Consider the following 25401-nt stretch of genomic DNA (forward strand, 5'->3'; position numbering starts at 1 on the left):
GAAGAATGTTTTTATTAGGCATATCTTTTAATTTCTTAAAAACCATGTACAAACTCTTTACTCTCAACTCTTACATTTAAAAGTATGATGCTTCTGCTTTGGAGGTTGGTGCAAGGCATGGATAGAATGTGTCAATAGAGCATGCTTAATTTTACCTTAATTTGACAATCACGTTTTTGTTTTTGCCATGGAGTTTTACATCCATTTTCTCCTATCCATTGCACAGAACACGACTTTGTATTAAAGACCAAGCGCTTGAATAGACGCTATATTTTAGACCCTCTTTAGTAAGTACACGGTTTTCCAGAGCGTGTGCCTTTTTTCCTTTATATAGATGGGTTAGCAGAGTCCATTGAGTTATACAAAATTGTTAAGCTTTAGAAATTGCCCTTAACTAAGAATCCATGTCTGGCGACATTCTTTGTTGATCTTGTGATTCAGGGTCACAAATTATTCTTTACATAGCCCCATATATTCATTGCCTGTAATTACCATATGTAATACCCCCCCCCCCCAAAAAAAAAAGGGGGGGGGGAGTTATGCCCTCATGTCTGGAGTTCCGATATAATGTAGGTATATATTTCATATTAAAAACATACTTATGCTTCAAGCCGGTGTATCTTAATGGTTTAAATATGAAAGTTTTGGTCAACATTTTCAAGTAATTACATCCATACTCGTTCTTCTTTTAACTTTAGCTTGATAGCAGTAGCATTCACTAGCCTTGGATATTGTATAGTTTTTTATCAAAACTAATCACGTTATATCTTTTCTCTTTGTAGTGAGTCTTCAAGAATGAGCGACAAAACGACTGGCAAGGATCCGATGGCTGCTACTTTGGGACTAAATTTATCAATCGAAAAACTTCCATCTGAAAAGGGTTACAAAGGGTTGGACGAATCGACAAATTTAAGCGGCGGAAAAAATTCAAGAGGTAACTGTAGCATCCACCAGCTAACTAAGCCATGTCTTATTTCCCAAAGCAGTGACTCCAAGCATCAGTCTCGTGTTCGACGGATCGTTCGGACGCCAAAGTGTGCTCGCTGCCGAAACCATGGTGTAGTATCCTGCCTCAAGGGCCACAAACGCTTTTGTCGATGGCGAGATTGCCAGTGCACAAATTGTCTGCTGGTGGTAGAGCGGCAGAGAGTGATGGCAGCCCAAGTGGCCCTTCGAAGACAACAGGCTAGCAGCGACAACAAACGTAGTGATGGGCCGGAGACGGCTGGGAAATTACGGAAGGAAAGTGAACGAGAAATGGAGAAAAACTCGGACGCAGACAGTTCACAGGATGATTTTTTGAGCAATAAGCAGAAATCATTTGTGTTGCAAGCCAAGAAATACCGCCTAAGGGATAAAGTCAGAAATCAGCGTGGTACGATGGGAGCCAAAGGGGGATTGAGTGGATCTATAGCCAGAGACATTCTGGAAGGTAAGAATATGCATAAAACGTGGAAAGAAACAAAACTTAAATATTTCACGAAAAACAGAGGGACAACAGCTCTTTCTATTTACTCGTTTGTTAGAAAGAAGGCAGACAAGCAACAGCTGCTTTCACAAACAAGCTTGACTTGTATGCATATTATTTTGATCCTTTACAGTATCTTTACTCTAGGAAGAACATCAGACGACAGTCTAAAATGTTAAAAAGAAAAAGAAAAAGAAGGAAGCAGTAACATGTTTCTTACTCCAGGTTTTCAAACTTTATTGACAGAGGCTTTGGTATTGAGCACATTTTGATCGTTTTACATTGTTTAAGATTTTACCCTTTTGTATCGCTGAATTTACTTTTGATATACATTTAACACGGCGTACGTGAACTTCATTCAATCCACTGTACAAGAAATAAATTGGAGTAGACAACTACGATTCTGGTTTTACGAGCTCCAAATTTTTATAACAAAGTAAGGAGCAATAGAGAAGATTACTCAGTCAAAAGAAAGTAAAGCATTCAATATTCAACTATAAATCTGCATACCCCAAGACAGAATCTCTGGTATTACCAGCGTGCTAATATATACATCAGAAAAAAAGAAATATACACAGGACCTCTGGTGATTTCTCCCTGCTTGTCAGTCGCTATTGAAGATTGTGCCTGTTTTCGATCTTATGACAATTCTGTAATTGCTCGGAACTTTCGGTTGATCAGATGTGGGAATCGACTGACGTTGCCTCTGACATTCGATCTTTTATATTTTGATGGTACTCACTTTGTTGTAAGATGACCGTTATTTTGTTTTTACCTATATTAATATCCCACTTTCCCCTAAATTCATATACATGATAGAATTTTTTCCCCACCTGATTATTTTTTTTTTCTCACCATGATAGTGAATTTCGATACCAGGTGAGACATTCTTTTTTGGACAAATGGTCGTGGTTTATTTTAAGTGATCATACAAATGCATGAAGTGGCATTATTATACATGCATATCTTTAATATCTTTAATTCTTTCAGCACAACACCTTGAAACATAGTCCTCAATCAAGTGTCAATTGTCTCATATGCGTATCCATCAGTTCATACCACATTGTTCTATTGAAGGGCACAACACCCTAGTATTAAAGTCTATGCAACAAAAAAAAAAAAAGAAGAGAGAATCTTAAAAATTAATGCAGAAATACAGCAGCTTGAGCAAATGTGACTTTCATCACAAAACCAACAAACAGTCGCACCCCTTGATTTTAAGTGAGGACTAAAAAGGTGAAACAGGTCAACCAAGCCAGACCTAATTTTTTCATGTTTCTATTTTATTTATTCTTCTTCTACATCATTCTTGGAATCATAACATTAATTGGAAAGTGTGTTTTCAGCAGTTTTTCTACAACTTTTTTGTAGAGCAAAGTTATCAGGTAAGTCTCAGACTGAGGCCCCTTTTTATTTCTTGACAATCCTTTGCACACTCTTTACTTTCAACTCTAATAACTTTTGAAAGGATTGTGCCACTGCTTTAAGAATTAGCTTTAATCATGGAGTGAATGTGTTGGTAGAGAATGGCCAATTTCAGCTTCATGTGATGATCTCTCCATTGCTGTTGATCCGGTGTTTTACATCCTACCTTTGGTCCCATTCACCGCACAGCTAGCACAGCTTGGTGAGATTAAGTGCTTGATTAGACTTTGTACTTCAGAGCCTCTTTTCTCACTTCACACTTCACACACCGAGTGTGTGATTTCTTTCCAATATTCAAGTTAGGAGAGTCCATTTGAATTGATTTACACATCTTTTCGAAGCTTAGATTGTGCCCTTTCATAGTCTGTCCTTAACTAAATCCATGTCTGGTGACTTTTTTTGGTTTTGTAATGAAGGATCACAAATGATATCTCTTTCCAAATTCAAGCTTAGTGAAAGATGTCACTTCAAACACTATCGCGTGTTTGCATTGAGATAATGGGAAAAAATAGGAGATAATATGTGTTTTAGAAAAGTGTAAACGGAACTGAATGTGATTACAAAACAGGACTAATATCCTAAGCCCATTCCCACTGAATTGAGCTTTGACAAAAAATGTAACAAAGAAAAAGAAAACCAAACAAACAAAAGGAGTAACAAATGCCCAACCTTGAATGATGATGCGTCTCCATATTGTGTTATTTTTATTGTCATTCACTGTTGAACTATTGTGTTTCCCATAATAATAATAATAATAATAATAGTAATAGTAATAATAATAATAATAATAATAATGTTTCATTTATCCAGGGTGGCCTCTTCAGTGTTGCCACTGCTCTACCAGAGGGCCCCGCAATTATTACTACCCTAGCGTTGCCGGGTACCCATTCATACACCTGGGTCTAGAAGGGAAATGGTGGATAAAGGACGTAAGCACTGGGCGGGAATCGAACTCGGTTCCGATTAAGATTCGGGAGTCATATCCACTGTGACACAGGTTTCGTAACCCCCTCCTGGTATACAATTCTACTATAACAGGAATTAAGGGTCCCAGTCTGTAATCTTTGTCCCCAAAATCCAATCCTAAGAAATGTTTTCTTATTTTTTTTCTTTTTGCTTTCAAATCTGTATCGCCATTTGTCATGACATGTAGGTAATCACCAGATTTCCAGTCGCCTCTCGTCACGAGCAACAAATCGTCCCGTTATCTTCCTGCCGCCTCCTGTTAGTGAACGTATGCGAAAGCGGCGTGCTTTCGCGGACAAGGAATTGGAAGCGACAATGCTACAACGCGAATGTGAGTGGACGCTAATGTTGGCTTGTGCAGCAGGAGCTAAATCGGTACCAACTCGCGCAACAGAATCTGTAGTCTTCGACTCTTACCAAGGTTGTCAAAGTAATACATTACTTCAGGAAGGCAGAACTCATCTTGACATGACAAACGGTGTGCGTGATCGCACGACTACTTCCCATGCAATATATCCCGGATTGTCATGGACTCACAACAATGACAACTCGAATCTAGAAACTAGGGTGTCACGTTCATTTCAAACGAACTTCTTAGCCTCAAAAAACAGCAATATCCCAATTTCACACACCTTGTCCAAACAACATTCCATATTTTCTTCCCGTCACTCTGAGTCACAAAAACCAGGAAGCACACCCCCTATTAGTACATACTTTTCGCAGGCAGCAAAGTCCAATTTGATTGCGCAACATGATAAAACTGAATCGGATATTTCTACCACAGTTCGAAAAGACTCCGTAGGGAAAGATACAGTATTTGCCAGTCGTCATATTGATAATCGCAGCTTCAGTACAAACCGGAACTTTGTAAAATCCTGGAATATTGGATTGACAGGACAAAATGGCAATAGACATCAAAGCAAGGCAGCAAGGAAAAATGAACCATCTCAATCTGGTTCAAAGAATCCAGCTACTTTGTCGTTTTCAATTGACAGCCTGATGAAGAAATGACATTGAAGTATCTCCTCTGATATTTTTCTCCACATAATGTGAACTGGAATTTCACGACACTTTGTATCGACAGTCGCATTGCTCAGGAAACAGAATTAACAGATTTTGCAATGGCAATGCTGTCTTTGCAGCCGCAGTTCCCCGTCAAAGGAAGACAGTGTTGCGAATTAATGTTGAAAAGGAGAGTTACTGACCGGATACGCCATAGAATTGCACTGTTGAATTCACTATTGCTTTTTGTTTCATAAAAGTAAAGCAAAGGCTTCAACTGTAATTCATTCTTAAAGGGAATGGCTAGTAACTGATCAGTGGGAATCAGTGGGAACGCTGGGGGATGATTGTTCCAATCCTTGTGGGATTCATTTAAGAGTACATTATATATCTATTGTTGTGTGAAAATTATTTGCTTCAGAATGCTCTCATATTCAAGTAATGTGAAGCTTAATGTTTCAAGGCTAGCATGCCTGTACAGTGACGGGGCGATCGTTAACGGCCCTTTAATCTCTGTCCCACACGTTTGGATAGAACAACGTATATATATATATATATATATATATATATATATACAGGGTGGCCCAAAAAGAACGGAACGCCTAAGATCTTTAATTTCAGCAATATCGTTGCAAATATGTCATCATGTTGCATACTATTAAAAAGGCCATTCTTTTTCCAATAGAATGACACCAAGCTCTTTAATTTCAGTTAATGCATTATGATTTTAGGCCCATTTTTGTCTACCCTTGCAATTTTCAAAATGTGATCATTTTGCACTCTCAGAGATACAGAAACCAGTGAGAATTCGGCTTACCGTAGAACCAGTAGCGTTCGCAATGTGCGGAATGTGGGGCGGACACACAGAACTCTGTGAGCGGACAGTGTTATTGTCGTCAGGTCGACTTATTCACAATGGTAACGGACATTGACATCCACATTCCACAAAATGTGAACGTTACTGCTTCTATGGCAGGCCGAATTCTCGCTAATTTCGGTGTCTCTGAGAGTGAAAAATGATCACATTTTGAAAATTGCAAGGGTTAACAAAAATGGTCCTAAAACAATGATGCATTAACCAAAATTAAAGAACTTGGTGTCATTCTTTTGGAAAAAGAATGGCCTTTCTAATAGTATGCGAAATAATTACATATGAGGAAAAATATTGCTAAAATTAAAAATCTTAGGCGTTCCGTTCTTTTTGGGCCACCCTGTATATATATATATATATATATATATATATATATATATATATATATATTACTAGAGAGCTCTTAATGAATGAAACTATATATGTGACCGTGCAGCACAAAACAAACAAAAAATCGCACCCTTTGATTTTACGTGAGGACTCAAAAAAAAAGTGAATCCGGTCAACCAACTCAATTTTGAGTTTTTCATATTTTCCGAAAGAACTATTCTTCTTCTACATTATTCTTTAGTTTGGGATCATTACATGAATGGGAAAGTGTGTTTTCAGTTTTCTACAACGCTTTTTTTTTTTGGGGGGGGGGGAGGGGAGGGTGGAGAGTAGAATGATCAGGTACGTCTTAGAAGCCCCTTTTTATTGTTTTTTTTTTGAAATCCTTTGCACAATCTTCACTTTCAAGTCTAATAACTTGAGAAAAAATAAGGCTACTGCTTTGAAAGTTGGCGTTAATCATGGACAGTATGTGTAAATAAAGCATGCTAAATTTCAGCTTAATGTGATTATTTCTTCATTGTTGTTGCTCTGGTGGTTTACGTCCTGTGTTTTGTCCCTTTCATCGTACAGCTAGCACGGCTTGGTAAAGATTACGGGCCTGAATACACCCTATACTTCACATCCTCTTTTCTCAGTTCACACTTTTCCAGAGTGTGTGCTTTCATTCCAGTATTTTGGTAGGTTAGGGGAGTCTATTTGAATTAAGTTATACATCATTTTAAAGCTTAGAATCTGTTCTTTTAGAATATGCCATTAATGGGGAAATCCAGCCCAAATAATATAAGTTAGTCTGATAAGAAAGAGTAAAATATTACCAGTTCAACGGTATAATTTTGATAGAAATCGGATGAAAAATAAAGAAGTCATGACATTTTCAAGTTTCGCTATTTTGGGGCGAAACAGTCGAAATGAATATGCAAATGGCAATGAGCATGTCACTCCCTCACAACTTGCTATGTAGTGTGTACATAAAATTGTGAAATTTCCAGTTTTTCATTCAAACGCAATCATGCACGAAGGCTCAAATCCTGGCATATCTAACTAATCGTTATTCTGAAACTATTAACCAGGAAAAACATCATGTTTCACACTTCAATCACAGAAACATTGAATTTTCGTCATTCTTTTAGCTCACCTCAGCCAAAGGCTCAAGTGAGCTATTGCGATCGCCCTTCGTCCGTCGTGCGTCGTGCGTCGTCCGGCGTCCGTCGTCCGTCGTCCGTCGTCCGTCGTGCGTAAACTTTTTACATTTTCATCTTCTTCTTGAAAACCCCAAGACCGATTTTCATCAAACTTGGCAGGTAGCATTCCTAGGGGGTTAGGAATTCAATTTGTTAAAATGGGCACCATACCCCACCCAGGGGGCCCCCAGGGGGCCCAAACCCCCCAAAATTAAGGAATCTGTAAAAATCTTCTTCTCTAGAACCAGAAGTGATAGAGCTAAGTTAATACTATGAGTTAGTACATTGATGACTGTAGTTTCAAGTTTGTTCATGGCAGAATCAGGGGTGCCCCCCCCCCTTGGGATCCAGGGGAGGGGGGTGGGGAGGGGTCCTAATGGGGCCTAAATTGTACATTTTCATCTTCTTCTTGAGAACCCCATGACCAATTTTCACCAAACTTGGCAGGTAGCATCTCTAGGGGGTTAGGATCTCAATTTGTTAAAATGGGCACCATGCCCCACCCAGGGGCTCCAGGGGGGGGGGGGGGTGCCAAACCCCCCAAAATGAAGGAATCTTTAAAAATCTTCTCTAGAATCAGAAGTTATATAGCAAAGATAATTCTATGAGTGAGTACATTAATGACTGTAGTTTGTTCATAGCAGATGCAGGGGTGCCCCTCTTGGGGGCGGGGGGGGGGGGTTGGGAAGGTCCAAATGGGGGCCTGAATTGTACATTTTCATCTTCTTCCTGAAAACCTCATGATGGATTTTCGTCAAACTTGACAGGTAGCATCCCTAGGGGGTCAGGATCTCAATTTATCAAAATGGGCACCATGCCCCACCCAGAGGGCCCCAGGGGCCCCAATCCCCCCAAATTAAGGAATCTTAAAAAAATTGGGCCCTTATTGTACATTTTCATCTTCTACTTGAGAATGCCTGGTCAAATTTTAGTAGAGCTGTGAATAATTTAGATTAGTGACTGTGTGAAAGGTGAACTTGCGATACTCAGATGAGCGCTAGACCCGCGGGTCTCTTGTTTTTTTACACGATCAATGGAAAATTGTTAGGATATGACATGGTTAGCTCATTCATTTGCATATTCATGTCCACTGTACAAGAACTGTTTTGCAGAAATTAGCAAAACTTCAATATGTCTAACTTCTTTATTTTTCATCTGATTTCAGTCAAATCTTAACCTTTGAACGCATAAGATTTTACTCTTTTTATCAGACTAACTTAAATTCGGACTGGATGTCACCTTTCATTAAAAATCCATGTCTGGTGACCCTTTGTTCGTTTTTGTGATGAAGGGTCACATATACACATAACAATGTATATATGAAGAGTTTGTTTGCAAAAACCGATAAATCCATTTTTGAAGATTTTGAAGTACGATCTCTGTAATAAAGTACAAAATAATACCTTTTAAATGATATATTGGTCACTACATATAAAGGTACATTTTTGAAGTTATGGTCAAAAGAAGCAAAATTTTTCTTATTATTCTCTTTATTTTTCTTGACCTTTAATCGCAAATATCTCCATTTGGCAAATATGGACTTATCGGTTTTTGCAAACAAACTCTTCATATATATATATATATATATATATACACACACATATGCTAGTAATCATATTGGATTATAATAATCTATGTATGTACACACACACGCACACACACATACATATATATATATATATATATATATATATATATATAATTATATATATATACATATATATATATATATATATATATATACACATGTATACAAAAAGTCGTCAGACATGGATTCATATTTAAGGGCAGATTCTGAAAGAGTACACTCTAAGATTTAAAGGGGATGGCTAGTAACTGATCAGTGAGAATCAGTGGGAATGCTGGGGGATAATTGTTCCAATCCTTGTGGGATTCATTTAAGAGTACATTGTATATCTATTGTTGTGTGAAAATTATTTGCTTCAGAATGGTCTCATATTCAAGTAATGTGCAGTTTAATGTTTCCAGGCTAGCATGCCTGTACAGTGACGGGGCGATCGTTACCGGGATGTTAAAGATGCTAACCTGGAAACATTAAACTGCACATTACTTGAATAGGAGACCATTCTGAAGCAAATAACTTTCACACAACAATAGATATATAACGTACTCTTAAATGAATCCCACAAGGATTGGAACAATCATCCCCCAGCATTCCCACTGATTCCCACTGATCAGTTACTAGTCATCCCCTTTAAAATGACGTATAACTCAATTCAAATGGACTCCGATTTCTATCAAAACTATACCGTTGAACTGGTAATATTTTACTCTTTCTTATCAGACTAACTTATATTCGGACTGGTTAAGGGCATATTCTGAAAGAGCAAATTCTAAGCTTTAAAATGATGTATAACTCAATTCAAATGGACTCCCCTAATCTACCTAAATATTGCAAAGAAAGCACGAACTCAGGAATAGCGTGAACTGAGAAAGAGGCTCTGAAGTACAGAGTCTATTCAAGCGCTTAATCTTTACCAAGCTGTGGTAGCTGTGCAATGAATGGGACAAAACACAGCAACAAACAAACAGGATGTAAACCATAAGGGCAACAACAATGAAGGAATTATTAGATTAAGCTGAAATTGAGCATGCTTTATTAACACACTCTGTCCATAATTAATGTCAACTTTTAAGGTTGTTAATGGTAGTAGCATTATCCTTTCAATGGTATTAGACTTGAAAGTGAAGAGTGTGCAAAGGATTCTAAAAAAGTGAAAAGGGGCCTCCATTACTTTATATCTCATCACACAGCTGTGCCAAAAAAAAAAAAAAAAAGGTGTAAAAAAAACTGCTTAAAACACACTTTCCAATTCATTTCATGATCCAAAACTTAGGAACGATGTAGAGGAAGAATAGTTCTATCTCAAAGTATGAAACACTCAAGATTGAGTTGATTGACCGGATTCACACTTTTTTTTTTGTTTGGAGTCCTTACGTAAAATCAAAGGGTGCGACTTTCGTTTGATTTGTGGTACACCGTAACACACACACGCATACACACACACGCACGCACACACACACACACACACACACACATATATATATATATATATATATATATATATATATATATATAATATATAACACTTTATGTGCCATGTCGACGGCGTGACAACTTCGCATATTATGCTCAAAAGCACAAAGCCGCCCAAAATGACCAAATGCCACAGTACGATGAAAGCGTTGCTCGTGATTCCATTCCTGTCACAGGTCAACACTTCACGTAGCTTGATTTTATGTGGTGATTGGCTATTAAGTGGTGTTCCCAACTGGATTTGCGAGTAAAATAATTCTAAGTTTCTGGCACTGCTTTGCGTGCAAAAGTATAAACCATAATGGCTCTATAATAATATGGCTACTGGTCATTTCAAAGAAAAACGATCGTAGATTTGTCATACAATTTACAACAAAGCAAAGTTTAGCATTTTCTCGAGAACTTTGCTCATTACATTTGCAGGGTAACAAAAATCTACTTTAACTTAAAGATACTTGAAAAGCGGATTGTTTCTCCAAAGCATGGCTGCATTGGTGTCTCAGAATAATGTGGCACATAAAGAGATACTATATACATACATATATAATATATATGTATTTGAATTTGAATTTGAATTTATTGCCACTTCATGGGGTGGAACACCCTGATCAGCAGAGCTGGTTTCCATAGGGGCCCACATACATAAATAAATAATTGTAAAAAGCGAAGATCACATACATCTTGAGTAAAAACAAAAATCATGTATAAACAACAATACATACAGAATTATACTAAACACATAAAACAAGCTTAGATTCAAAAGTTAAATACACGAAACACAAATGTGACATCTAATTTTTGACAGTTATACCCTGAGATAGATAAAAGAAACAGTAACAACTGTTGATTCCAATACAATCCCAAAGATGAATAAAGATATATAATATACTGCACATCATTACAGAAAAAATGGATTATAAGTACATCAAACAACAATCTAAGTAAAAATCACGCAGAGATTACACAGCTGAAAACAAACTTTCAAAAACGAAATACTAAATCAATGTAAATAAAAGAAAACCATATAGAACAAAATGATAAAAACAGATTTCAGTTTAACAATAGAGCAGTCATAAAACACAGATACAATGAGTCAAAAATAGTCATGAAGCAATAAAACATCTTCAGTCAGTGTATTTAAATAACGCTTGAATGCCTCTAGTGACATGGACGGAGTTACTGATCTTTCAATCTTGTTCCACAGTTTAGTGCCTCAATATGCGAATCTACGCTTACAATAATTGGTTTTGGGTCTAGGAAGCTTCAGCTGAGAATATCCAGAACGTGTATTGTAATTAGTGTCACGAGGAATAAAGAGTTCACTGATGCACGGGGGACCAATCTGCCTCACAGCTCTAAAGAGAGAGTGAGCTAATTGTTTAGACCTGCGAACGTTTAAACAATCAAGATGTAAAGTGTCTTATCGTTCGGAGGAAACATAGAGTCAACCTGCAAGACAATTCTTAGGGAACGGTTTTGGAGAACCTGCAATTTATCACAGTTACGCTTTCCTGTGTTCCCCCAGACTACAGTACAGTAGTCAAAATGTGACTGTATTATAGATTTATAAAATCACAACGAAACACGGAAATCAATCATATTGTGTACTCTCTTCAGAAGATATACATATTTTGCAACTTTCTTGTGAAGGTAATTATCATGAGCGTTCCATCTATCACTACTCCAAGATATCTACATGTATTTTTTCTCTGTATTACATAATCATCAATAAGCACATTCATAATGCTGGCATTTGATTCAATTTTCTTTAAACGTGATGGTGTACCAAGAAATATAAGTTCGCACTTCTTCTTATTCACAAATAGTTTGTTATCCGATAACCAGTGCGATACCGAAACAAGATCCTCATTTACTGTTTAACAATTTCATCAGGTTTCTTTGCAGAACAAAATAAACAAGAATCATCTCGGATGATGAAATAACAAGTATCACCTCAGATAGGACATAAAATGGAGGTCCCGTGTATGAGAGAGCAACAACTCATGCACGTAAAAGATCCCGCTTCATTCATTCATCGCAAAGAGCAGGGTGTTTAACCCGGTGAAGTGGTCCCACCTCACATCCAACTGGACCCCATGGAAGACCAGCTTAACGTAGCTGAATATGGGCTATCCAGCCATCTTGTCAGATGGAAAATGAACAAACAAACAAACAAACATCTGCGTAAAGCGACAATTCACTATGCTTGACAACAGAAGGCAATTCATTCACATACAACGAAAAGAGGATAGGTCCAATCAGGGATCCCTGTGGTACACCACAGTTTATAATTTCCTTTTTTCACATGTACATTGTGTCCGGTTCGACAGATAATTTTCCAACCATCTTACAGCATTTTCATCAAAGCTTTACACTTTTAATTTTTAAGTTAAATACAATGGTTTACAGTGTCAAAGGCTTTTTTTTAAATCAAACATGACTACCCCGACAATATTGCCAGAGTCAATGGCATCAATCCACTTTTCTGTTACAGTTATCAATGCATCTTGGGTGGAGTGCTTCGGACGAAAGCCAAACTGTTTATTTGTAAGAATGTGGTTTTCAGTCAGATAAGTCTGAAGTTAGTCATAAGCGACTTTCTCTATGATCTTGGCAAAAATCGGGGTAACGGAAATTGGTCTATATCATCTCTGCTTCCTCCCTTGTAAACAGGTGTAACACGAGCCTCCTTCCATTCATCAGGTATTGTGGCCTTTTGTATTGACTGATTTATTAAAATAGTTAGCGGGGGAGCTATCAAAGATGCAACGCAGCTCAGTAGTTTGGCCGGTATGTTGTCCGGACCCGTGGTTCTATCCATGAGTAGTGATTTAACAGATCACACACTTTCTTATCATCTACTGTTTTGAGGGAGAAATTTGCTGCAACCTTCGCTGAAGAAATACATTTCGTTCGTTGATTAACTGCTGAACTCGAACTCTCTCTCTCTAATTTCTTCCCTATGTTAACAAAATAACGATTAAACAAATCAGCTAAACCTTTACCACTAACAGTCTCATCATTTACATTGATTGAAGAAATTTGAGAGTCTGTTTTCTTTCCTGGTAACACATACCTCAAAGATTGCCAAATTTCTCGTGTACAATTTCCGGCTGTTTCAAACTTATTCATAATACATTGACGTTTAACTTGACGTATTTCTAACCCTCTTATAATTTTCCAAGTCCGAAGACAGCTTCGATCTTTTTGCCTTTCTTTTAAGCTTGTCCCTTTCACGAATCAGAGCTATGATGTCACTTTGTCATCCACGGATATTCTTTTTGTTTAACGCGCACTTTATACGCATTGATGCATGGCGATCAATGACCTCGTTTAATAGTGATATAAACCTGTTATACATTGTTTCTTCATCGGTATGTATATAGTATTTCTTTATGTGCCACGTTATTCTGAGATATTCTGAGATATGTTATATATATAAAACAGACACACACACACATATATACAATAATTACGATATTTCGGTCGAAACGTAATCATTTTCTTGTTTACTTCGTTTCACGAGACAAATGATTAGCTTTATTATATCAAAGAGAAGCGTATTGTCGTTAAAAACAGACTACTCTAATTATGACTTTGGTCACTTGAGTAACATTTCAATGCGTCCAAATGAGAGAGAAGTAGAAAGTAAGTGGCACGCGTCTAGCAGGTTAGACAAAAGCGCGAAACTCGCAAACATTTTTGTCCGCCCGCAGAAATTATTCTTCTGGAAAATCCCTACCTGCAATAAGCCCGCGTAGCTTGCCCGGAAAGGTGTGACACGGCCTTAATGTTGGGATTTGTCGTTTCTGTTTAAGCTGTTTAGATTAACTGCTATGGACAATCGTCACTTCTTTTTTTTTTTTTTTTTTTTTTTTGGTGTGTAAATATAATCAATATGGCTCACTTTGATGGTTTGTATAGGTTTGTTCAAAATTGAAATAGAAACTATTCTCTTCTATTCTCAGCTAAACTGTTACAAATATTACGTGTATTCCAACTGTGCCTGTAAAGATCAATGGATAGATATTAAAAGCAGTGATTACGCGTCGTTTACGTCGTTTCATAGAAAATGAATGTTTTTCTTTTTATCTAAGGATGTTGTTTAAACATTGAACACAAAGATATATCATATGTATGTATATATTACGTATTTAAATGGTCAATAACCATTGAAATGTAAGGTATACATACATAAACATGGTTGTGTATAAGGTTGTTGTTTAAACAATTAACATAAAGATATATCATATGCATGCATATGTTATGTACTTAAATGGTCAATAACCATGTAAATGTAAGGTAAATGTATGCACATGGTTGCGCATCCGGGCAATTATCCCCTGGGCAAGTACCACCCTGATAATTACCTCCTGGCCTATTCCCCCCTAGGGCAACTACCCTACCCCACCCCCACCTCCCGACAGTCACCCTCCTAGGGCAGTTGCCCTCCAGGGCAATTACCCCCTAGGTCAACTACCCCGGACAACTACCCTCCTAGGGCAATCACCCCAGGGCAATTCCCCCTAGGACAACTACCCCCCCCCCTCCATCCCCGATAACTCTTCGCCGCCGGATGCGATTTATTTTTCCGTAACCCTAACGCGTCGAAATTGCCAATTGTGTCACTTGAGCAAAGACTATCAGTGAACTGGCTGGTTTTGTACGCATGCGCTTGGACTTGGTTATGCATACTGTACTGCTACATTGTATACAGAATGTACACATTATACCAGTGGCATGGTCGTCTGCTAACACAGAATCAGATTCGAATGTGAATGGCACGCCCTTCAAACACAACGGGTTTGTGTGTAGGTGTGTGTGTGTGTGTGCGTGTGTGTGTGTGTGTGTGGGTGTGTGTGTGTGTGTGTGTGTGTATGTGTGTGTGTTTAAAAAAGAAGGTGATTCAGTAGCACAAGTGTGTGCGTAAGGCAGATATGGATTGGCTTGAAGTTACTAAGTAATCAGAAAGCCTTTTCTGAGATATTCATGCAGAATTCTATGTCAAGTAATACGCTACGCATGGTATGTATAGGCCTATATTGTACTGTGTGTAAGAAAAGTATGATTTAGAAGCACAAGAGATAAGAATTCAGCTGCTTATTTTTGTTAGAATTGATTTCATTGTAAACATGGGCCTGATATCGATGAAATTCTAATAAAGAATATCATTTTTTTTAAGTTTTTTTGGTGTATTATTCTGTTCGCACTGCAAGTATACACTCAATAGTAACACGTTCCCATTAACTGAAGTTCCAGAGGAAAATGAGAAGTGAGGACAGAAGTCGTAAATGGTAAATTGGAGCTTTATTCGAAGACGTTTCACATGAGCAAGCCGTTTAGCAAGTATATCTTTATACAAAACTCAGCACTCGGTATATCGTGTACAGCATAAGCAGGGAAGTGACTCACCTTGCTGGTATATTAGCAGGGAGGTGAGACTAAAATTCTCTCACCTCCCTGGTACACGGGAGGGTGCCTTTTTCAATCAAAGTTACAAATCACTGGTCACTTTCACTGACAGCGATCACTTGTGTTCAGATTATTTATGGGCTGCCTCGCGGCAGCCTCAAAAGTGGAGTGAGCGTCAGGTGGTGTCCGTTGACAAGCCACGAATGATTTTTTTTTTTTTTTTTTTTGGGGGGGGGGGGAGCAGGATAATAGTGCTGCTTGATATAGTGATGTGTACATAGGCCGTGAGGTAAAAGAAATTTCACTTCAATTCAATTCAATTCGATTTTATTGTCCGTTTCTGGAAATTTGTTTTGTTAGCATGCATACAAGTTACATCGATACATACAATATACAGAACACATAGACATGATAAACACACGAGAGATATACAGCAATACAATGTCAATGTCGTTATCAACATTAACATTAAAGAAATATTAATCTGTATAAATCAACGTTGTGTTGGGTGTGGTGTGCATTAACATACACAAGTGTGTAAATATGTATCAGATTTATGATAACTATATAAAACTTTTAAACAATAAGTAAATCATCTTTACATCTTGACATCTTTACGTCTAAATAAGTGATTGTATATATAAAAATCTCGAAGGCTATTTATGTGCGTGTGTGTTCGTGTATATGTGTATACGTCTGTGAACGTACAAAAATGTAAGTCTATGTTTTTTGACAAAACCGTATAAATTACATCCATACGATTGTTCTTTCGTTTTTGTTTTACAACAGCTAAGATACTGTATGATATAGTAATTTGCTTGTCAACTGTAAGGATGGCGTTAACAGCCGTCTGTGAAGGGTTAGTGTATAGGATCGCATTTGTATAACATCAAAAATCTACGGTTTAAAGATGTTAAAAGCAATGACAGTAACAATATTCAGTGAAACATTGTGCCAACATCCATGTGACGTTTATATGAATGGTTAGTCCAGCGTGGCACGACATACCTGTGCATGTATAAGGTTGAACCAACATTAGTTCGAAACCAAGATGTTGACTCCACTAGGAATTAATAACCTACACAGTGTTCAAAAATTCATTCTGCCCCCCTCTCCCGCAGAAAAGTGGTGTTTTGATGTGCTCGTCACTTAATTTATGAAGATTATTTTGATAATTTGTTAAGAAATCATTGAGAAATTAATTTGAAATGTATTTTCCATGATGTTTTGATGAAGTAATAGAACTGATGTCACAGAGGTTATTTGTAAAATATTTGGAGTGATTACTATAGAGGATGAATTTAAAATGGAATACAAACATGTATTTTAAAGGTCCTGTTTACCGTTGAGAACAGTGATTTAAAAAAATATTCAAGATATCACTTTTGATGCATATTATGTGTAGGTCATTTCGTTGTATCACAAAACATCCCACTATATAAAACGTTTTCAATAAAGCATGAAATATAAGGAGATATCACTATTTTTCTCATTAAACCATAACTGTAGACGGTTTAATCTGGAAACATTTTTATTATAACTATTGTACACATTTTGTATGTCTAAAAATACATAACATCGATGATAATGGTTCAAATATTTACATTGGTTATTTCTATCCCTGACGCACATTTAAGAACTATTTTGAAGCACCAATGCTGGGTTTTTGTTTCATATGCAAAAGGTAAATGATGCCTTTACGTTAGAATATGAAATTTTGCATACATGTACTTTTTTTTTCTATTCTCTTGTATAGGAAGTCGCTGGAAACGTCATAGAATGCCTGATTTTCTTGATCGATTATAATTTGTTGAAAATTAGAATGATACCTTTCTCAAGAAAGTTTTCCTCAATCTTTAACCAATAATATTATTATAACCTTAATATATATGTGAAGTATATAGCTAGGTTATATGCACGCAAAAGAAAGTAGACGTTGACTCAGTGGCTGCAATTACCGGACTGACTTTATTTCAGTCTATGTACATCTTTTATACAGTGAGTTCCATGGGAACGGAAGGGGTTGTGGTCAGCAGTGGTCAGTAAGGAATGCATCCAGTCTAACCACTGGCGTCTTACAGCAGATAAGAGAAAGATGATAGATATTGTGGCATAGGAAGAACAGAGAGTTACTGTTATCAGAGAGGAGAGAAAACAGGGCTGGAAGTAGAGAGGGTGAGAGCAAGAGCGGAAATGATAGTACAGTAGTCTCAACCTCAGACTTACATAAGATCAGTTTATCACACTCCTCCCCCTTAGAATTGTTTTTGGTTTTTCCAAAAATGGTTCTCATCAATTAACACAACATTATTTAACCCAAAAGTGAAATCTTAATTCTTTTGAATATCAGTATCTTATTTGAATATTATCCCCAAAGCTTCCTAATGTCAACATATCCATATATAATACATTATCTAATCAATTCGGTCTGTTCGACTTATTTTGCAGTTTGTTATATTCTGAAGTCACCTTTCTTATATTCAGGGAGGTATAACTGTGTGTGTGTACCACGTCAAATGTATCAACACACGAAAACCAAAATTATAATGTCCAAATGAACTGTCCATTTGAGTTCAGCTGTGAAACAAGGAGTTACAAAATCACGCTTTCTTAACTTTGAACTTAATTTCAACCTTGAATTGTCCAAAGTGTCCGGCATTTTTACAAGTGTTATTTACAACTGCCTCCTCAATGTGGTATTGGCTCCCCAAAGCGTTCGGGGTATTTTCGCTGGCGGTTAGACCTGCGAAGTGCTGGTGCTTCGTCATCATGGTCTTGTTGTGCGTTGTTGTTCCCCTCCCCACGTGGATGAGGAAGGAACACATCCGCGGTCATATCGTCGTTGTCATAGCGACGTCGAATGTGCTCAATGTGTCGCCTGCAGATGCGATCATCTGCCAGCCTCAGCGTATATTGGACGCCGTCGATGGAGATGACTTCGCCTGGCATCCACTGCGGACCGCTGGCGAAGTTTTTCACGTACACGCGATCTCCGATGCAAAAATCGCGAGCTTTAGCACGCTGATCGTGCTTCTGTTTCTGATCATGTTGCTTTCGCTGAACGCGCTCCTCCATGTTGGGTTTCACACAATCAAATCGCGAACGGGGAATGCGATTGAAGAGAAGTTGCGCAGGAGGGGTCCCGGTTGTTGGATGAGGTGTGATGCGGTATGCCATCAGAAATCGCGACAACTTCGTTTCGATTGTGCCGTTGGTCATGCGCTCCATTGCAGCTTTGAAGGACTGCACTGCCCTCTCTGCCAGCCCATTTGATGATGGATGGAAAGGTGCAGTGCGAACATGACGGATTCCATTCAGCTGTAGAAATTGCTGAAATTCGTCGCTTGTGAACACGCTTCCATTGTCGGTGACAATAAGCTCTGGCAGGCCATGTATCGCGAAGGTTTCGCGTAGCTTCTCAATTGTAATTGAGCTGGTTGCCTTGTAGACTGGAAAGATATCCATCCACTTCGAATGCGAATCTACCAACACAAGAAACATACGGCCCATGAATGGCCCTGCATAATCCAAGTGGATTCGTGACCATGGCTTTCGTGGCCACTCCCATGGATGAAGTGGTGCTGCTGGCGGCAACTTACGAGATTGCTGACACTCCTTGCAATTTTTCACTTTGCTCTCCAGGTCACCATCCATCCCAGGCCACCAGAAATAACTGCGAGCGAGCGATTTCATTCGCGAGATCTCGGGATGAGCTTCATGCAGCTCCTCAGTGAGCTGATTTCTCCCTTGTGGAGGTATCACAACACGTGCTCCCCACATGATGCAGCCATCATACACACACAACTCATCCCGCCTCCTGAAATAAGGCGAAATTTCCTCATCACACTTTAACGGCCATCCACGAAGAACATATTCGCGCACTCGCGACAAAGTTGGATCCTTCGCGGTCCACTGCCTGATCGATGTCGGTGTGACGGGTGTCGACTCCAGGTGTTGCATAACTAGCACGTAGTCTGCTGGTTTGGGGATGCGCATACTAGGGTCCAGCTTTAGCCGTGCTAGCCAGTTCCTCCCCAGTAAATTCGGCCCATCACCTTCAACAACTAGCAAGAGAAGTTCCAGGACCTGGGCATCATGCCTCACATTCACTTTGCATGCGCCCACTACCGGTATTTTGTCCCCTGTGTAAGTTCTTAACACCACATCAGACTGTGACAGCTGGGGTTGATGTTTCCATGCCCGATAAGTTGCCTCGCTCACTATCGATAGGGTAGCTCCTGTATCGATCTCCATCACAGTGTTATTATGGGAAATCCCCAACTCGAGCAACATCGGAGCCTCCTTTTTTGGCGATGCCTGCGCCTTGTGCATGAAGTACTCTAGCTCCTCCATGTTGTCCCTGGATGGTGTCGACTGTTCCGCGCTAATCTCAGCTAGGAACTGCGTTTGGACCTCCGTCCTCTGCCCGGAATTAGTCTTGCTCCGGCAGACTTTTGCAAAGTGTCCACGCTTTCCGCAATTATGGCAAGTGGCGTCGACTGCTTTGCACTTGCCCTTCTCGTGCCCCTGTCCACAGCGATAGCACGAGTTGCGATGTTGAGCTCCGGTTTTGTTCTTTTTGTGTCCTGCCTGCTGCTTGAACACTTTGTTAGTCGCACCATTTCCGCGTGGAGCCTGTGTTGATTGAAGATCACACACATTTCTTTCTGCCATCTCCACACTTGTCGCAATGTCAACGGCCTTAGTGAGATCAAGCTTCTTCTCAGCTAGAAGAATACGTTGGATCCGATCATGTCTGATGCCGCAGACTAATCGATCTCACCTAGAGTAGAACCATAATTGCAGTGCTCTGCCATTGACTTTAGTGCAGCTATGAATTCACTGATAGTTTCTGAGTCTTTTCGAAAACGGCTGTTGAACTTGCACCGTTCAACAATTTCACTTGGTGCTGGGGTGTAATGCTTCGTCATTACCTGGACAAGTTCAGCATACTTCTTGTCCGCTGGCTTGGCTGGAGAAACAAGACTGCGAAGAAGACTGTAAGCTGCTGGCCCGATGACAGTCAGCAATGTAGCTTTCCTCTTCTCCTCTGCTTCAATCCCATTGGCTTTGAAGTACAGGTCCAATCTCTCTATGTATTGGCACCAGTCGATCCCCTCTCGGAATTCTTCTATATTTCCTACCAGACCAGCCATTTTACAGAAGTTTAATCCTCGTCGCCAGTATTATAACCTTAATATATATGTGAAGTATATAGCTAGGTTATATGCACGCAAAAGAAAGTAGACGTTGTCTCAGTGGCTGCAATTACCGGACTGACTTTATTTCAGTCTATGTACATCTTTTATACAGTGAGTTCCATGGGAACGGAAGGGGTTGTGGTCAGCAGTGGTCAGTAAGGAATGCATCCAGTCTAACCACTGGCGTCTTACAGCAGATAAGAGAAAGATGATAGATATTGTGGCATAGGAAGAACAGAGAGTCACTGTTATCAGAGAGGAGAGAAAACAGGGCTGGAAGTAGAGAGGGTGAGAGCAAGGGCGGAAATGATAGTACAGTAGTCTCAACCTCAGACTTACATAAGATCAGTTTATCACAAATATTTTCTTATTTGCTAAGGTTTTTTTGGTTTATTTTTTAAGAAGTTATCTTTATTTTGGACTTCCCCTTACTTTAGGTTTCAAACACAGACCTGTAAATTCATCTATTTCAACGTTTGACGTTGTATCTCAGATCAGCAAAAGTTGTCGATTTCTACAGCCTGGATGCATTAGGATGCGTGCAGAAAATGCACAGAAATTGGTTAGGAAAAACATATAGCACTAATACTAAAGTAGTCATATGAGCGGTTGAATTGGCAGAAAGGGATGGAACAAACTTTATGAACTTCCCAGCTAGCAGACGGAGGTAAAAAAGACGTCTCAATTTGGTTGCAACTACATGGTCAAAGTTGGCGCAAGTCTTGAAATGACCAGAAAATGACGTGATTTCAACGTCTCTTTCAAACGAATTTATCACGTCATGTTATGGACCTCCTGATATGTTACGTCAGTTTTCCGACATATTTATTACCTAATATTGGTGACATACTGATGACGTAAAATTTACGTCAATTTTGCGACGTAATTTTTACGTCATAAACACGTATTAATGACGCAATCTACGTTGGTTTGCAACGTATTCATAGCGTTATTGAAATGACGTCTTAATACCGTAATATATACTTTGTTTTATAACGCATTTATGACGTCATATGAGCGAAGTATTAACGTGAAATTTTCTTCAGTTTTGCGACGTATTTGCGACGTCATATTAGCGACGAACTAAAGACGTAAAATTCAAGTCAATTTTGTGACGTATTATTCCCGTCGTATTTACGACGCATAAGTGAAGTAAAATTTACGTTGCTTTGCAACGTATTTATCACGTCATATTAATGACGTATTATATCGTGAAATTTAGGCTACATTGTTTTGGGACGTATTTATGACGTTATATTAGCGACATATGAACGATATGTTCACGTCAGTTTTGCGACGTCTTTGTGACGTCATATAATTAGGCCTACGAATTATAGCGTTTTATAGTTATATCAGTTTGCTTTGCAACGTGTTTATCACGTCATAGTAATGACGTATTATAACGTTAAATTTACGTTGTTTTGCGACGTATCTATAACGTTGCATTAGCGACATATTAACGTTATGTTCACGTCAATTTTGCGAAGTCTTTATGACGTCATTTTATTTGGCCGACGAACACTTTTATAGTTATATTTCTTTGCTTTGCAAGTATTTATCACGTAATATTAATGACGTATTATAACGTTAAATTTACGTTGTTTTGCGACGTATTTATGACGTTATATTAACGACATATGAACGTTATGTTCACGTCAGTTTTGCGACGTCTTCATGACGTCATATAATTAGGCCTAAGAATTATAGTTTTGTAGAGTTATATCAGTTTGTTTTGCAACGTATTTATCACGTCATATTAATGACGTATTATGACGTTAAATTTACGTTGTTTTGCGACGTATTTATGACGTTATTATATATAAGCGACATATTAACGTTATGTTTACGTAAATTTTTCGACGTCTTTATAACGTCATATAATTAGGCCTACTAATTATAGAGTTTTATAAAGTTATATCACTTTGCTATGCGACATACTGTCGTCAGAATGACGACATTTTCACGTCATTACTGTCGTCAGAAAGACGTCGAAACTGTCAACAATAAGACGAATTTTTGTTCAAATGGAAGATATAAAAATGACGTCATTATTTAGACTTCAGAAAGGCGCAATGATTGTCGTTTGTTTAACGTAAATAAGCAAAGAAAGCAGACATCATTTAGACGTCTTAAACTGTCGCCAGAAAGTCGTATTTCTGCTCAAATGGATGACGTCTAAAAGACGACATATTTTTGACGTCTTTCTGACGTCTGGGTTGTTATACAAAGACGTCATAAAGACGTGTAAATTACTAATTTAAAAACGAGACAGACGTTAAAAAATATTTTAGACGAAAATAAACAAAGATACTGGACGTCACATAAACGTTTCAAATTAACTGACGTCAATATGTCTTATTTTTGCTCAAATGGAAATTGTCCAAAAGACGTCATTGGTGGTCATATAAGAGTCGTCTTAATAACGTGCAAATCACAATTCTAAAGACAAGATGTACGTCAGAACGTCATGAGCACGTCGTTTACACGTCAATTCGTGACTTTTTAACGTATATTGGAAAAGAAAACAAAGAATTGTACATCTGAAGACACCTTTTCTTCAAGAACAAGGGAAATGGACGTGATTTTGACGTCATTTTGAAGTCGTGGCCAGTTGGTTTATCAGTATTTATGTTTAAGATCTAATAAAGCGCTTGTGAGCACCTCAAGGTACAATCATAATAAAAATCTAACCTACCCGACTCCTGCAAATGTCTTAAGCCTTACATCTACGTCTACCACCTATTCATATATAGTTGCCATCACTAGTTGTTGTATCACGTTTAAGGGGAAAAAATTGTAATGCTTTATGACATGGTTACTAAACTAGGTCACAGCAGGCTCAATCTTGAAATATATAAATATGTGTTCATAAAACACGCTGAAGTTTGAATAACAAACATTTTTTAACAATAGAGTGCACAAATTCTGACACTTTAATGATTATGACCAGAATGTTTACTTTTTCAGACGTGAACAACGACCAGCTGTGACCTCGCTTTCATTTTCTTTCAGAATAACTCTTGATTATCATACATTTTTTTACGTTAGCATGCACGAAACTTTGCAAGTAACGATATACTGCACACCTACCACACCCACACAAACACACATTGCACGCACTCGCACATACACACAAAGTGCATGGAAGGTGCAATCATTGCACTTTCAGGCGCCCGCCCTCGAGTTTTCGGTGCAAAGAAAACACACACACACACACACACATTGCAACATTGCTGATAGATTCCGTACTTTTGTCCAGGCTTGGTATGGAGCTATATAGGTGACCATAATATGATGGCTATCATCGTTTAAACGTATATCAGTTTCCTATAAATGCATATTACAAAAACGCGTAAGTAGCGTCTGTGACTCTGAACAGATGCTTGATTGACCTTAGATTTGGCTAATATCGGGTAGATTAATTTTCTTTTGGTTATCCTTCATTAGAATAAATGAAATTAATTTGTGCCAAATAATAACACATTATAACACGATCGTTTCAAGTCGCTTCCACAAATGTGTACTCATAAACTCATGAACCCACCTGGGAATCTGATACCAGTTAATGCCAGGTGATTGTTTCTATAATATATCGATCATGAAGTTTCATAAAAAGTTACGAGTATAACAAGAACTCGAGTTTTGGAGCGCGCTCGGTAACCAGCTAACACGTGTGAATGCGGCTAGTGTTCTTACAAACAAACAAATCAGTGTTTTAATATTCAATCATTTATCTTTATCATTTCATTGAATCGACTTACAGTAAGGGTGCTAGGCCATGTGGGCATTGAAGGGAGGGATCGAGTAGGAATATATTGATAGTCGCAATGCTTATTTAGACCGATGATAATGATGAAGCTGAAAATATGCAAGAGATTTCGTGAAGTTGTTGATGGATTGGTGACATGAAAAAAAAAAATATTGATAGTGCAATATGGTGGAGGATAGATTGCTTGTGGTAATATGTATACGATGGTAATACGAGTAGCAATCATGGTGATGATGATGATGATAAGATGATATCCAGTTTTGAAATGATAGTAATTTTTTGTTTGTTTGTTTTAAAGAATATTTTATTCTTCATCAATGGGAAACATAACATACAAACAGATTTATACAAAATTATCTGGACCAATTTCATAATCCTTTACATCAATAAATACGAAATTTATACCAAAACTTTACACTCTGATACATTTTTTTTTCACAATCCATATACACAATCCATATGTTATAGAGGTCACTTCTTTTCTAGTTTTACACTACTAATCTCTCATTCTCTTAACAATTTTATTCTTTCATGACATTATAAATTCTATTAACTAAATCACTTACCAAAAAAATAATTTCTTTTCAGCTTTCATTCATTCCAACCTAAAATATCAATATCCATTGATTGAAGTTTATTATAAAAAAAAACCCTCCCTCGCAACCCCCCCCCCGACCACTCTATACCCCCGTCCATTCTCCCTCTTACTACCCCA

General features: G+C 38.1%; 2 protein-coding genes across 2 annotated transcripts in view; one reads left to right on the forward strand and one right to left on the reverse strand.

The window, feature by feature from the left end:
• LOC140236645 (uncharacterized) overlaps positions 1–4890 on the forward strand; it is a 53106-nt gene extending 48216 nt beyond the window's left edge. Inside the window, exons 2-4 of the mRNA XM_072316565.1 lie at positions 987–1432; positions 4047–4234; positions 4855–4890. Of these exons, the coding sequence (XP_072172666.1) occupies positions 987–1432; positions 4047–4234; positions 4855–4890 (670 nt within the window). The remainder of the gene's footprint in view (positions 1–986; positions 1433–4046; positions 4235–4854) is intronic.
• Positions 4891–18404: 13514 nt separating this feature from the next.
• LOC140236646 (uncharacterized) lies at positions 18405–20872 on the reverse strand. The gene is made up of 2 exons (XM_072316566.1): positions 20500–20872; positions 18405–20443 (listed from the first exon to the last, which is right to left on the reverse strand). Exons 1-2 carry the CDS (start codon positions 20870–20872, stop codon positions 18405–18407), a joined length of 2412 nt encoding a protein of 803 aa, XP_072172667.1.
• Between the last annotated feature and the right edge of the window lie 4529 nt (positions 20873–25401).

This window comes from Diadema setosum, chromosome 13, assembly GCF_964275005.1.
Source record: "Diadema setosum chromosome 13, eeDiaSeto1, whole genome shotgun sequence".
Taxonomy (NCBI): domain Eukaryota; kingdom Metazoa; phylum Echinodermata; class Echinoidea; order Diadematoida; family Diadematidae; genus Diadema; species Diadema setosum.